Source organism: Gigantopelta aegis, chromosome 11, assembly GCF_016097555.1.
Source record: "Gigantopelta aegis isolate Gae_Host chromosome 11, Gae_host_genome, whole genome shotgun sequence".
In the NCBI taxonomy this organism is placed as follows: Eukaryota; Metazoa; Mollusca; class Gastropoda; order Neomphalida; family Peltospiridae; genus Gigantopelta; species Gigantopelta aegis.
In genome coordinates, this window is record NC_054709.1 from 6,474,062 (window position 1) to 6,489,438 (window position 15,377).

At 40.4% G+C, this 15,377-nt stretch overlaps 2 protein-coding genes across 2 annotated transcripts in view; both read right to left on the minus strand.

Moving 5' to 3' along the window:
• The window catches only part of LOC121385305, a 250,701-nt gene that overhangs the window by 163,413 nt on the left and 71,911 nt on the right, over nucleotides 1–15,377 (minus strand). The window lies entirely within an intron of this gene.
• The window catches only part of LOC121385303 (acid-sensing ion channel 5-like), a 110,530-nt gene that overhangs the window by 57,117 nt on the left and 38,036 nt on the right, over nucleotides 1–15,377 (minus strand). The window contains exon 2 of the mRNA XM_041515926.1: nucleotides 5,214–5,420. Coding sequence (XP_041371860.1) covers nucleotides 5,214–5,407 — 194 coding nt within the window. The 5' untranslated portion in view covers nucleotides 5,408–5,420. The remainder of the gene's footprint in view (nucleotides 1–5,213; nucleotides 5,421–15,377) is intronic.

The following is a 15,377-nucleotide window of genomic DNA, read 5'->3' on the forward strand; positions in this document are numbered from 1 at the left end:
AATGAATTTACTAGATAACTTGTTTCACCGTAAATACCTTCTATTGAGACATCAACATTAACTGGGGGTTCACATTTTCATTTCAACTTATTTTCGTGCTTATATTCAATTAAGGTTCAAGCACGCTGTCCTGGGCACACGCCTCAGCTATCTGGACTGTCTGTCCGGACAGTGGATTAGTTGTTAGTTGGTTCGTGAGAGAGAAGAGGGTGTAGTGACCTTACCCACTGAGCCCCTAAGAACTCGATCTGGGTTGGAGTCGGTACCGGGCTGCGAACTCTGTACCTACCATCCTGAAGTCCGATGGCTTAACCACTGCGCCACCGAGGCCGGTTGGTTGCTTCAAAGTATTGTATGCTAAATAAATGAATTTAATAGATAACAGGTTCACCGTAAATACTTTCTATTGATTCATCAAAATTAACTGGAAGTTCACAGGACAATTATCTTAGCAATACAAACAGAATCGGGAGTTGCAGCTTTATCGTTAGGAGTATGCCCATATCCGTTAATGTTCAGACAGACAGACAGACAGGCAGGCAGACAGACAGATAGATAATTCATTAACGTCTCACATTATGTACATCACACATTTACAAAATACCCCCCCCCCCTCCCCATAAAAGTACATAAGCCATTTGTTTTAGAACTATGAGAGACAGTATAGTTAAATAATACAATTAAACTAATAATGACAACACTATATGTGAATATAAAATGTCACTACGACGTTGTAAAATATAAGGGCGGGATTAATCTCAGTTGGTTGAGTGCTCGCATGAGGTGCTTGCGTCGCAGGATCGAACCACCTCGGTGGATCTATTCAACTGATTCCTTTTTTTTCGTTCCAACCAGTGCATCACAAATGGTCAAAAGTAAAGTTTGTTTTATTTAACGACGCCACTAGAGCACATTGATTTTTAATCTTATCATCGGCTATTGGACGTCAAACATATGGTCATTCTGACACTGTTTTTAGAGGAAACCCGCTGTCGCCACATAGGCTACTCTTCTTTACGACAGGCAGCAAAGGATCTTTTATTTGCGCTTCCCACAGGCAGGATAGCACAAACCATGGCCTTTGTTGAACCAGTTATGGATCACTGGTCGGTGCAAGTGGTTTACACCTACCCATTGAGCCTTGCGGAGCACTCACTCAGGGTTTGGAGTCGGTATCTGGATTAAAAATCCCATGCCTCGACTGGGATCCGAACCCAGTACCTACCAGCCTGTAGACCGATGGCCTGCCACGACGCCACCGAGGCCGGTCACACAAATGGTCAAAGACCGTGGTATGTGCTTACTTATATGCGGGAAAGTTCATATAAAAGATCCCTTGCTGCATTAGGAAAAATGTAGCGGGTTTTCTCTGATGACTACGAGTCAGAATTATCAAATGTTTGAATATAATTATGTCAAAATTACAAAATATTTGATATCCAATAGCCGATGATTAACACATCAATGTACTCTAGTGGTGTCGTTAAACAAAAACAAATTGTAAAATATAAAGTCATGTTTTGGCTGTTACACATGCAAGGTTAGGCTTTGACATTAAAACACAGACAGCCATGTCGATCCCACTCCTTGACATGACCAGTGGCTGGGTGTGAGTCAGATAATTGACATCTGTTATGAATCGTTTTATAACACATAACGTTCACACTCATCCAATCGATCCTAATATAATGAGTAGGTCCCTATAGTCCGTCCCATCCTCCTACTAAAATGTTTGTTTGGTTGTTGTTGTTTTTTTTTTTGTTTTTTTTAGGGGGGGGGGGTTGGGGGGAGGGGGGTTGTAAAGAATTCCAGCTTTGTTTGACGCAAGAAGAAATGTAAAAAGTGTTTTGGAAATAAACAAAAAATATATAATACAAATAAATACCCCCCACCCCACCCCCACCCCCCGAACAAAAAAACAACAACTATGTTTGTGTTCAATTTAGAAAACAATCGGCTCATAAATAAATAATTTGTAGTAAAATTCATAGTCCATGTGGGACGGACTATAGACTGTAGTACATGCATTTGCAAACAAACCCAACAAAAAAAAGAAAAGAAACAAACTGGCCAGTACATTAATGTACAGGGCTTAAGCTAGACCCGAAATACTAGGATCAGTTAAACCAAGAATCGTCCTGGGACACGGCCCCAACCCTTCCTACCTAACCTCTCCGTCGTTAAAGGGCTAAAATTAAAATATAATAAGGTTATTTTTAAGTTTAGGCTGCCCAATCACAATTTGCATCAAAATACTCAAACTTAAATATTTTTATATTTTATAAATTTTTGATTAGAAATCTTCAAACTTTAATTATAATTTTCCCCATATATTCTTTTGGACATAAAATTCAAAATTGCCACTGGCTATCCAGAGATAGGACCCGGGATAGACATGCTTGAAAACTTAGTGGTATATGAGCATGTTAAAATTAGACGCTTCCGCTTCCGCTAACGAAGATTGATATCACAATATCACAGACGTCTCGCCATGTACTCTCGAGTTACCCCCCACCTGGGGGGGGGGGGACTCTTACTGAGTTACGGGAAGCTACTTGAGTATCGCGTCACGTACACAGGTGTCCCAGTTTCAAATTCCTCCCGTATTCCAAGTTACTCCCCGATAATTTGAACCTAGTTTCAGATGACCGGGGGTTGTTTGAACCTAGTTTCAGATTACCGAGGGTTGTTTGAACCTAGGTTCAGGTAGTTTCAAATTACCCCAAGTTTCGGATTAACCCATTTAATATCTCAAACTATCTTTTATTTGTGCTTCCCACAGGCAGGATAGCGCAAACCATGGCCTTTGTTGAACCAGTTATGGATCTCTGATCGGTGCAAGTTACTTACACCTACCCACTGAGCCTTGCGGAGCACTCACGCAGGGTTTGGAGTCGGTATCTGGATTAAAAATCCCATGCCTCGACTGGGATCCGAACCCAGTATCTACCAGCCTGTAGACCGATGACCTAACCACGACGCCACCGAGGCCGGTATATCTGAAAAGACGGCGTGCTTGAAAAAGTAGGTACATTATAAAACTCAAACTGCGTATTGTTTGTACCAATAAAGAACACAGATTAATTAACCATGGATTATTGGATGTGGAACATTTGATCGTTCTGACATATACTCTTCAGAGGAAACGAACTGCAGCTTCCCATCAGCAACAAAAATGAATGAATGAATGTTTAACGACACCCCAGCACGAAAAATACATCGGCTATTGGGTGTCAAACTATAGTAATGCAAACAAATAAAGTGATGATCAACATCAATATAAAAATTCAACAATTAAACTAAAACACAGTGTAAAGAACTGTGCAAAAACATAAACATCACAGACAGATACTGACTTTTACTAAAAAATGCAATTATATCTCGAAAAAAATAAGGGGATTTGTGCTGTATTGGCCATTCTCAAAGAGAATGTTACATCCCTGCACCACGGTGAGGTTACAGCACGCGCAGGGGCATTAGCAACAAAGGATGTTTTATATTTAATTTTCTACAGACAGGACACTATATACCACGGCCATTGATATACCAGTTCTGGAGCACTGGTTGAGATGGCAAAAGCACCAATGAGGTGAACATTCTACTGATTGAGCGCAAACCCGCCCTGTGGATTACCAAACGCTGATAGAACAATGAATGAATGAATGAAATTAATCAATTATGCATTAAATTTCTGTTACATTCATTACAAGTTAACGTCACCCCATTGGTCAAGCTGTAGCAAGGCGAATGTATTCATTTCTCGATGACGTCAGTTTATATTGGCATTTTGTTTTATTGGGCTTTATTGTTTAGAACCAAAAACGTAAGGCGTAAAAAAAAAAAAAAAAAAAAAAAATTGTGTGTTTCCGGTTTCCCGACCGACCCTAATTTTACGCTGCGACCCTAAAATGATTACCTTAGTTCCGCACAAAATTCGTGTACTGTTTTACAGGTACCCCATACATGTTTCAATCACAAGGCTACTTGACACAGTGGCACTAGATGAAATAAAATTGCATAATTTTTTTGCCCAGATGAAACTTGTTTTTTTTTTTACAACCAACAAATTACATTTATCACCAATCACTGGACTTGTGATGTTCACTTCTCTATCGAAATTACAACTCGAACTTTGACACAGCCGGAAGTTATTTGGTTTAGTACTACCTATAGAACTAATGTTAAAGTTTTCAAGATATACTGAGTATGTGCTGTATTCTTCACTCTCATGGAAACCCATGGAAATGTTGCTAACCGACTGACAGAACAAACTGTGCGTTGTCGTTAGGCAATACTCCTTTTGTTTGGTGAATATACCCTGATTGTTTTAAAACACGCTATCTACAGTTCAATCAATCCAGCCCCTCTTCTCCTGGGAAATATAACAATCTCAACTCCTTTAGGCCCGCCGGGGTGAATCTGTAAGTGATGGGTGCAACGAGTATAAATACTCATTAATAATGACAGTGGAAGACTGAAAATACTTCAAAGACAAAGCAAAACCTTCGGAACAATTTTGCACCAATGTCGTTACGTACGTTTATAACAACAGGGTTTAACAGCAGCAATAACAATAACAGCAGCAACAACAAAGTTTAACAGCATGATCATTATCATCAACAACAACAGCATCAATAATACATTCAAACAAATGGATAAATGAATAGATAGATAAACAGGCACCGCGGAAGCAAGTAGACATTGGTGTGGGTGGGTGAGGGAGGGGGTGGGGGGTGGGGTCCGATTCAGATCGTGGACGCAAAGCAAAGTTTGTAGGGTGTTCGGGGGTATGCTCCCGGTAAATGTTTGAAAATTAGATGACATTCCTTAAGATTTGCTACCAGTAATATTTTGATTTAGAGTTATTAGGGAGGTTAGAGACCGCCATCTCCCCCTGCTCCGCCCTGGGTGAGACAGACAGGCAGACAGACAAATATATAAATAAATAATAGAAAAACATAATTAAATAATATAATATAATATAATATAATGTAATGTATGGCATTGTAGTGTAGTCTAGTGTAGTGTAGTGTAGTGTAGTGTAGTGTAGTGTAGTGTAGTGTAGTATAGTGTTATGCAATATAGTATAGTATAGTATGATATAGTAATGCAATGCAATTCAATTCAGTGCAACATTTCATAACATAACATAACATAATATAAAACTAAACTAACTAAACTAAAACTGAAATAATAAAATAAAATAAGAATACCTTCTTCCCCTGTACAGTTTCGAACCGACAATGGACGGGATCCCATGCATGGTAGAATGTCGGGCGTAGTAGACGAGTAGATTCTTGACCCCCTTTTGGTCCCGGATGCCATCCATGTGGAATTCGGGGCCGAGCGGGCGGAGGGCAAACGACTCTTCATCCAATTCGTCCTTCACCTTCTCATTAGGCTCCATGCTGCTTCGGTATCTGTGGTCAAGAAAGTAGCATAATATTGTACGAAACCTATTGCCTGTGAAGGTGGAAAGTGCCATCTTCAAAGTATATATAATATTGTACGAAACCTATTGCCTGTGAAGGTGGAAAGTGCCATCTTCAAAGTATTTATAATACTGTACGAAACCTATTGCCTGTGAAGGTGGAAAGTGCCATCTTCAAAGTATTTATAATACTGTACGAAACCTATTGCCTGTGAAGGTGGAAAGTGCCATCTTCAAAGTATTTATAATATTCTACGAAACCTATTGCCTGTGAAGGTGGAAAGTGCCATCTTCAAAGTATTTGTAATATTGTACGAAACCTATTGCATGTGAAGGTTGAAAGTGCCATCTTCAAAGTATTTATAATATTGTACGAAACCCATTGCCTGTGAAGGTGCAAAGTGCCATCTTCAAAGTATTTATAATATTGTACGAAACATATTGTCTGTGAAGGTGGAGGATACCATCTTTAAAGTATTATTAGTGTTGTATGAAACGTATTGCCAGTGAAGGTGGAGGATACCATCGTTGCATTATTATCAGTGTTGTACCAAACGTATTGCCTGTGAAGGTGGAAAGTGCCATCTTCAAAGTATTTATAATATTGTTCGAAACCCATTGCCTGTGAAGGTGGAAAGTGCCATCTTCAAAGTATTTATAATATTGTACGAAACCCATAGCCTGTGAAGGTGGAAAGTGCCATCTTCAAAGTTTTTATAATATTGTACGAAACCTATTGCCTGTGAAGGTGGAAAGTGCCATCTTCAAAGTATTTATAATGTTGTACGAAACCTATTGCCTGTGAAGGTGGAGAATACCATCTTTACAGTATTATCAGCGTTGTACCAAACCAATTGCCTGTGAAGGTGGAGGATACCATCTTTACAGTATTATCAGTGTTGTACCAAACCCATTGCCTGTGAAGGTGGAGGATACCATCTTACAGTATTATCAGTGTTGTACCAAACCAATTGCCTGTGAAGGTGGAGCATACCATCTTTACAGTATTATCAGTGTTGTACCAAACCAATTGCCTGTGAAGGCGGAGAATACCATCTTTACAGTATTATCAGTGTTGTACCAAACCCATTGCCTGTGAAGGCGGAGAATACCATCTTTACAGTATTATCAGTGTTGTACCAAACCAATTGCCTGTGAAGGTGGAGGATACCATCTTTACAGTATTATCAGTGTTGTACCAAACCCATTGCCTGTGAAGGTGGAGGATACCATCTTTACAGTATTATCAGTGTTGTACCAAACCAATTGCCTGTGAAGGTGGAGGATACCATCTTTACAGTATTATCAGTGTTGTGACGGTACATGCTCTTAATTTTGTTTTCGCCTGTGGCGATATTAATTGTTTTAGAAGGCCGTGTGCAGTTCCAAATGCACTTAGCTAGGTGGGCAACTTGTTACGTAATACCTTTGCGCGACTGTACGCCTAATACACACCCAGAGTAGGTGTGGAGGCCACGTGGCTAGTAGTTACGTAATATCTCCGGTAGTGCTGTTTATGGCCAGGAGATTGCTCGCGGTTGGCGACAGCCAGACTGACGATCAGAGAGAAATATACCGACGCTGGGAGAGGTGGAATATCAGATGATAAGATTCGGTGCCGCGATTTACCCCCGGCCGATATTTCGATTTATAATGAATAGCTAGTGTTTTAGAGTTATGGGGGGAAGCAAAAAGGACGGCTCCCAGGGAACGTTGTCTATTTGGACTTTGGTAAATATATATTTTATTTCTGCTCTGTTGTATAACCTTGATGTGATTGATGTGACTTTAAATATTTTAATACTGTATTATACCAATATTCTTTAGACAGTGTCTTCGGTCATCTGACGAAGTAAATCGTAGACTTTTTGTTCTAACATTATACGAGTATTTGGTAATATAAAGCTTAGCCAGTCATCCTAGAAGACCTAGGTAAACTGTAGGTTATTGTCTTTATTGTGATAGGTACCAGTATTAATTCTGTGTTACAAGGTTACTGAATGAGTAGTTAAGGGTTAATTAAAAATTAATCAGTTAGGAATAGTGTTGTAATTGCTTTATTAATTAAGTTCTCCTGGCAGCGTTTCTCAATTATCACACGTTACTGAACGAGTAGTAAGGGTTAATTAAAAACTAACCAGTTAGGAATAGAGTGGTAATTCCTTTATTAATTAACTTCTCCTAGAAGCGTTTCTCAATTATCACACGTGTGGGTGTTGTGTCACGGTGAAGAGGTTTCGCATTTTGTGTAAACTAGACACCTAGAGATTAACTAATTAAGTGATCAGTTCTGGGTTGTTATTATTATTGTTATTAATTAACTACTGCGGCTGTATATTTGTCAGTGTAGGTTAATACAGATTCCAAAGTGTATTGTGTTTTGTTGTGTTTTCTAGTGAACTAAACGTGCTATAATAATATATACTTTATATAAGATCGTATCTCTGATCATACCTAGACGAGCCAAAGCGGTTTTGAACTGCCTGTTACAGAGAGATCTAATAGATATATAGTTAGGAGAGATATTTGGATAATCGTGTTTTATTCAGTTACGGGAATTATAGAATCCCCGTGACAAGTGTTGTACCAAACCAACTGCCTGTGAAGGTGGAGAATACTATCTTTACAGTATTATCAGTGTTGTACCAAACCCATTGCCTGTGAAAGTGGAGAATACCATCTTACAGTATTATCAGTGTTGTACCAAACCAACTGCCTGTGAAGGTGGAGCATACCATCTTTACAGTATTATCAGTGTTGTACCAAACCAATTGCCTGTGAAGGTGGAGGATACCATCTTTACAGTATTATCAGTGTTGTACCAAACCAATTGCCCGTGAAGGTGGAAGGTGGAAGGTACCATATTCAAACTATATTCTAGATTATGGTAGCTCCACTCCCATGGTTAGTGATATTCGGTGTTGGGCTAGTAAATAAATACTATCTCCATGCCCGATGGCTAGTGGATTTTTGTTGTTGTCAAATGCTACATTTAAGTCTATTTTTAAATGTGAATATCCTGTCTCTTCCTCCCCTGAAATCTAAGCGTTTTTAAAGCCCTATCTCCTTCTTTAGGTGACACATCCAATTATTCCTATTAGTAAAATTGTATTTACTTAAAGTAGGGCAAGTGAATTTTTAATCATGGCTAGTAAAATAAACTAAATCACTGATCCCATGGCTAGTGGATTTTTATAACAATTGTAGAAGCCCTGAATTATGATATAGCCTTTGATATACACCTCAATTTTACGTATCGGTTATACGATCCTGGTAACTTCATTAATAGAAAGAAAGGCAGCTTTGTAATTAGCGATGACACAAATTTCATGTCTAGCCGCCGGTTTGCTTGTTGGCACATGGACTGAGAGGTCGGTTGTACATGTAGACCTAGTGAAGTTCTGGTCGTGGTCATTGTCATAGTTTTTAACGTGCACATTCAGAGCAAACTGTTGTAGTACACGCCTGTCATGGGCGCAGGTGTCGACTTTCGCAGGCTTCTTCCTCCAGGATTGGAAATAAAATGAATAAAATGTGACAAATAGGGTCCTGTGAATCTCAAATTTCAGATCGAATCGACTTTCGAATTAAATATTCCAAAATATTCGAATCGAATTTCGAATCTCGAATATCATGTGGACACTCTCTATAATCACGTGTCATAGCGGATGCAATTTACGAAGGGATATTCAGCTGCGGAAGGGAAACTAATACAAGATAATATAAGTATTCACTGCATGGGGTGCACCTACGAAGATTTAACACGATTTCAACACGATTTGGAAGTTACTAGCAAACTAGCATATCGTTCGAAATTCAACAGAAGATGACTTGTCACTCGTGAATCGTACATAATGGTATGTTGGAGTTTGTATTTGTAGGTACGAGAGTTGCTCATGAACGGTATACGTTACACCATACCTGTTTCAATTAGAACAATATGATTCAGAATTAGCATTACCTCATCAGCTGATCGGATTTCAATCCAAGTTATCAGTGCGCGTCGTATCAACTATAGTCCGTCCCACAGGGAACGCCTTTGCTCATACTATGACATTTACTACAAGTTAATTATGTCTGAGCCAATAATATTCTAAATTGCACACAGAAATAGTTAATTTTCGTTGGGGTTTTTCCACAACAGTTGAAACTGAAATTATTTATAAAAGAAACATATTTTTTAGGATCATGGGATGGACTATAGTTCAGATTTAATTGCAGCAATAATTTGAATAATTCAGCGCGCAAGATAAAAACCTGGTTCTGGTATGTATAGGGGTTGAACAGTCGCACTATAACACAATATAATTCCTTGCGAGGAACGACGGAAATGTTTTATTTAACGACGCACTCAACACATTATATTTACGGTTATATGGCGTCGGACATATGGTTAAGGACTACACAGATATTGAAGGAGGAAACCCGCTGTCGCCACTTCATGGGCTATTCTTTTCGATGAGCACCAAGGGATCTTTTATATGCCCCATCCCATAGACAGGCTACCACATACCACGACCTTTTATGTATCAGTCGTGGTGCACTGGCTGGAGCGAGAAATAGCACAATAGGCCCACTGTATAATTCCTTAAAAATATTCATTTATTGAACTTCAAGGGGTTCACAAAACATCTCAAGAACATTTGTGAAAATTAACATTGATCTCTAATGAAATATCAACACTTAACACCAGCGAATATTAACACTGATCTCTAATGGAATATCAACATTTAACATCAGTGAATATTAACATTGATCTCTAATCGAATATCAACACTTAAACACCAGTGAATATTAACACTTGTCTCTAATCGAATATCGACACTTAACACCAGTGAATAGTAACATTGATCTCTAATCGAATATCAACACTTAACACCAGTGCATATTAACACTGATCTCTAATCGAATATCGACACTTAACACCAGTGAATATTAACACTGATCTCTAATCGAATATCGACACTTAACACCAGTGAATATTAACAATGATCTCTAATCGAATATCAACACTTAACACCAGTGAATATTCTTCACGTTGTAGCTAAAAAATATGATCGTTAAAACGTAAAAAATGTAATCGCTATGTCAAGCAATGCTCGTCCAAGTTGTTGATTCACTGTTCAATTATTTACCGGTCTCGGTGGCATCGTGGTTAGGCCATCGGTCAACAGGCTGGTAGGTACTGGGTTCGGATCCCAGTCGAGGCATGGGATTTTTAATCCAGATACCGACTCCAAACCCTGAGTGAGTGCTCCGCAAGGCTCAGTGGGTAGGTGTAAACCACTTGCACCGACCAGTGATCCATAACTGGTTCAACAAAGGCCATGGTTTGTGCTATCCTGCCTGTGGGAAGTGCAAATAAAAGATCCGTTGCTGCTAATCGGAAAGAGTAGCCCATGAAGTGGCGACAGCGGGTTTCCTCTCAAAATCTGTGTGGTCCTTAACCATATGTCTGACGACATATAACCGTAAATAAAGTGTGTTGAGTGCGTCGTTAAATAAAACATTTCTTTCTTTCTTTCACTGTTCAATTAAGCGGTATGCTTCAATGTGTTTTTATAGAATATAGTCGCATGATAGATCTGAAAGTAGAAAAGCTTAGTAGACATAATGTGGCGATTTTTTTTTTTTTCTTTTTTTTCTTTGTAGAACAATATTGATAACGCAATCTGTTCTGAATTATCATATTTAGCATTGTTTAAAAATACAAATATAACAGATAAATACTGACGTGTACTCAAAATTTCAATTTGTGCTGTATTGGCCATTCTCAAAGAGAACGTTACACCCCTGCACCACGGTAAGGTTACAGCACGCGCAGGGGCAGTGCTCGCTTGAAGTCTTTGCGTCGTAGGATTAACCCACCTCGGTAGATCCATTCAATAATTGTGTGTCTCCGTTCCAACCAGTGCACCACAACTGGTCAAATGCCGTTTTATATGCTTTCCTGTCTGTGGGAAAATGCATATAAAAGATCCCTTGCTGCATTAAGAAAAATATAGCGGGTTTCTTTTTATTGCTACGTGTCAAAATTACCAAATGTTTGACATCCAACAGCCGATAATTAATTAATCAATCAATCAATGTGATCTAGTGGTGTCGTTAAACAAAACAAACTATAACTCTGCGACTGGAACCTCATTATTGTGCACACAATTTAAAGGATGTTTCAGTAGACAAATACAGATCCTGAAGGCTGGGGTGTGTGCGCTGGCTACGTTTTTTAAAATTTCTTTATACTTATTTTCGTGCTTATATCCAATTAAGGTTCAAGCACGCTGTCTGTCCAGGACAGTGAGTTAGTTGTTAGTGGTTAGTGGTTAGTGAGAGAGAAGAAGGTGTAGTGGTCTTACACCTACTCAATGAGTCGTTAACACTCACTCTGGGTGGGAGCCGGTACCTCAGCTATCAGGGCTGTCTGTCCAGGACAGTGAGTTAGCTGTTAGTGGTTAGTGGTTAGTGAGAGAGAAGACGGTGTAGTGGTCTTACACCTACTCATTGAGTCGTTAACACTCACTCTGGGTGGGAGCCGCTACCTCAGCTATCAGGGCTGTCTGTCCAGGACAGTGAGTTAGCTGTTAGTGGTTAGTGGTTAGTGAGAGAGAAGACGGTGTAGTGGTCTCACACCTACTCATTGAGTCGTTAACACTCACTCTGGGTGGGAGCCGGTACCTCAGCTATCTGGGCTGTCTGTCCAGGAAGTGGATTAGTTGTTAGTGGTTAGTGAGAGAGAAGACGGTGTAGTGGCCTTATACCTATCCACTGAGTCGTTAAAACTTGCCCTGGGTGAGAGCCAGTACCTCAGCTATCTGGGCTGTCTGTCCAGGACAGTGGGTTAGCTCTTAGTTGGTTAGTGGTTAGTGATAGAGAAGAAGGTGTAGTGGTGTTACACCTACCCATTGAGTCGTTAACACTCACTCTGGGTGTGAGCCGGTACCTCAGCTATCAGAGCTGTCTGTCCAGGACAGTGGGTTAGTTGTTAGTTGGTCCAGGATAATGGATTATCTGTTAGTTGTTAGTGAGAGAGAAGACGGTGTAGTGGCCTTACACCTACCCATTGAGTCGTTAAAACTCACTCTGGGTGGGATACGGTATCGGACTGCGAACCCTGTACCTACCAGCATTATGTCCGATGGCTTAACCACGACACCACCGAGGTCGGTGCAGGCTACTACCAATCGCTTGTACTGTAATTGGATACTTATAAAAGCAAAAATCAAGATAAAACGACATGAAGGAGTGGGGAAATTAATTTCTCTGCGGAATTCTTTTGTGATTCATTTGTTTTTCCTGCAATATGAACTGTCACATTTCAATCTCATTTTGATTGTCGATGCCACCTACATATGTAGTTCAACCAGTTTGCACCAAAAACTTATCAGACACTGATAGCAAATAGTTTCTCATTCTAGACAGAGATCGTGCATATCGGGGGCGGGGGGGGGGGGGGGGGGGGGGCATGACGTAGCCCAGTGGTAAAGAGCTCGCTTAAAGCGCGGCTGGTCTATGATCGATTCCCGTCGGTGGGCCCATTGGGCTACATCTCGTTCTAGCCAGTGCACCACGACTGGTATGTGCTACCATGGCTGTGGGATGGTGCATAAGAGATCCCTTGCTACTAATGGGAAATTGTAGCGGGGTTTCCTCACTAGGACTATAAGAAAAATGTATCAAGTGTTTGACAACCAATGGGCGATGATTCTAAATGGTTTATGCACATTTTACCTGATAATTTAACCTTGCTGGTTTGAATTATTACCAGTGATGTGGTATTTTGTCAATAAAGTCTTGTAACGGAGTTGACACAATGATTTGTTTGTTCTTTATTGCATTTAGAATTTTTGTTTTTTACAAAAATGGAGCAAAGTGCGATGTTTGTGGTTGTTTTGGGGTCATGAGACATTTAGTTTTATGATAAAAACACCAAAAGTACACTACACAATGAAACATATTTTCATGTTAGGACACTGCAATTTGCCTCGTAGTTGGAGAATCACCCATATAATTTTAAAGAAGAAACCCGAAATTTGTTTTCCATTAGTAGCAAGGGATCTTGTACATGCACCATCCCACAGACAGAATAGCACATACTACGGCCTTTGATATACCAGTCGTGGTGCACTGGATTGAGCGAGAAATAATGAAATAAGAATAATGTGTTGGACACCAAATACATCTGAACGACAAAACCGTAATACGATATCAAAGTCGTATCTCTGCACAATGCAGAGTCGAATGGGTATTTGGCAAAATAGTGAATGATTCCACGAATCTTGTCGTTAAAAAACCTTTTATATTTAGTAGTCCAATTATGAATACTTTCAAATCCTCTGGCTCATATTCTGTGTATTGAGTGGGGTGGGATGGAATGGGGATGGGGATGGGGATGGGATGGGATGGGGAAGGGATGGGATGGGGTGGGGTGGGGTTGAGTGGGGTGGGATGGGATGGGGATGGGATTGAATGGGATGGGATGGGATGGGATGGGATGGGGTGGGGTGGGGTGGGATGGATGTTTAACGACACCCCAGCACGAAAAATGACCAGTTCATTAAATCAAAACAAGCACAAGACACTACAGAGCTCACTGGAATAAGTACTGCTGTAAATCACAGTCAAAACAGTGATGATATCAGGTGTTCGCGAAAGGTGAGCATATCCTGCCCCACCGGTGGCACCCGTCATGGATTAAAACCTGCCGAGGTGCAGTTAAATAAATATTCCTCTTCATATCTCTCTCTCTCTCTCTCTCTCTCTCTCTCTCTCTCTCTCTCTCTCTCTCTCTCTCTCTCTCTCTCTCTCTCTCTCTCTCACACACACACACACACACACAAACAAAATTGAAGCCATTAATGGGAAGCGAACCTAGGAACTTACACACGTAAAGCCGACGACTTAACCTAATCGTCTGAGATGCCCTTTTTATTGGTGCTCTCCGGTGCAACGGTTCTAATTTCCCTGGAGTGAAGGATCCACAAATGTGCTTCTGGCAATTTGCCAGGACAAATGTTGAGGCACCATTTGACCTTAATGACGCATTGTAAGAAGTGCATCGCGTAACTGCTTGAACTCTCGGCACTAAATCCCAAGTCCAGTTATGTTCAGCAATTAACCATATTTTCAAATCCTCTGGTCGATGTTCTCTGTATTTTTGTAGTTATGCACGTTACACTCGCCATCTGGTTGTAATATTGATTGTTGTATATAAATATCCGTAGATTACGGCCCGAGAGTAATTAAAGTTCCGTTCAGGGGAGCCAAAACTATTGAAACTGGCAAATGGAACAGTCGGGACAGCTGATGCAGAATATTTGAATAATGCAAGGTAAACGTCGATGATGTGTTCCCTCATTACATCAAGCTCTTTGTGTGAAATGTAGCCCCGTCTGGGGCTTTGTTTGGTTTTGTTTAACGGCACCACTAGAGCACATTGCTGTATCAAGAAAGAAATGTTTTATTTACGGATATATGGCGTCAGACATATGGTTAAGGACCACACAGATTTTGAGAGGAAACCCGCTGTCGCCACTACATGGGCTACTCTTTCCGATTAGCAGCAAGGGATCTGTTATTTGCGCTTCCCACACCATAGCACACACCATGGCCTTTGTTGAACCAGTTATGGATCACTGGTCGGTGCAAATGGTTTACACCTACCCATTGAGCCTTGCGGAGCACTCACTCGGATCTGGATTAAAAATCCCATGCCTCGACTGGGGTCCGACCCCAGTACCTACCAGCCTGTAGACCGATGGCCTAACCACGACGCCACTGAAGCCGGTCATTGATGTATCAATACTTAACTATTTAATGTCAAACATTTGGTAATTTATGACTCGTGGCCAAGGAAGCCCGCTATATTTTTGTTTTCTTTAGCAGCAAGGGATCTTTCATACAAGGGGCGGGATTTAGCTCAGTCGGTTGAGTCGGTGGACCACTTCAG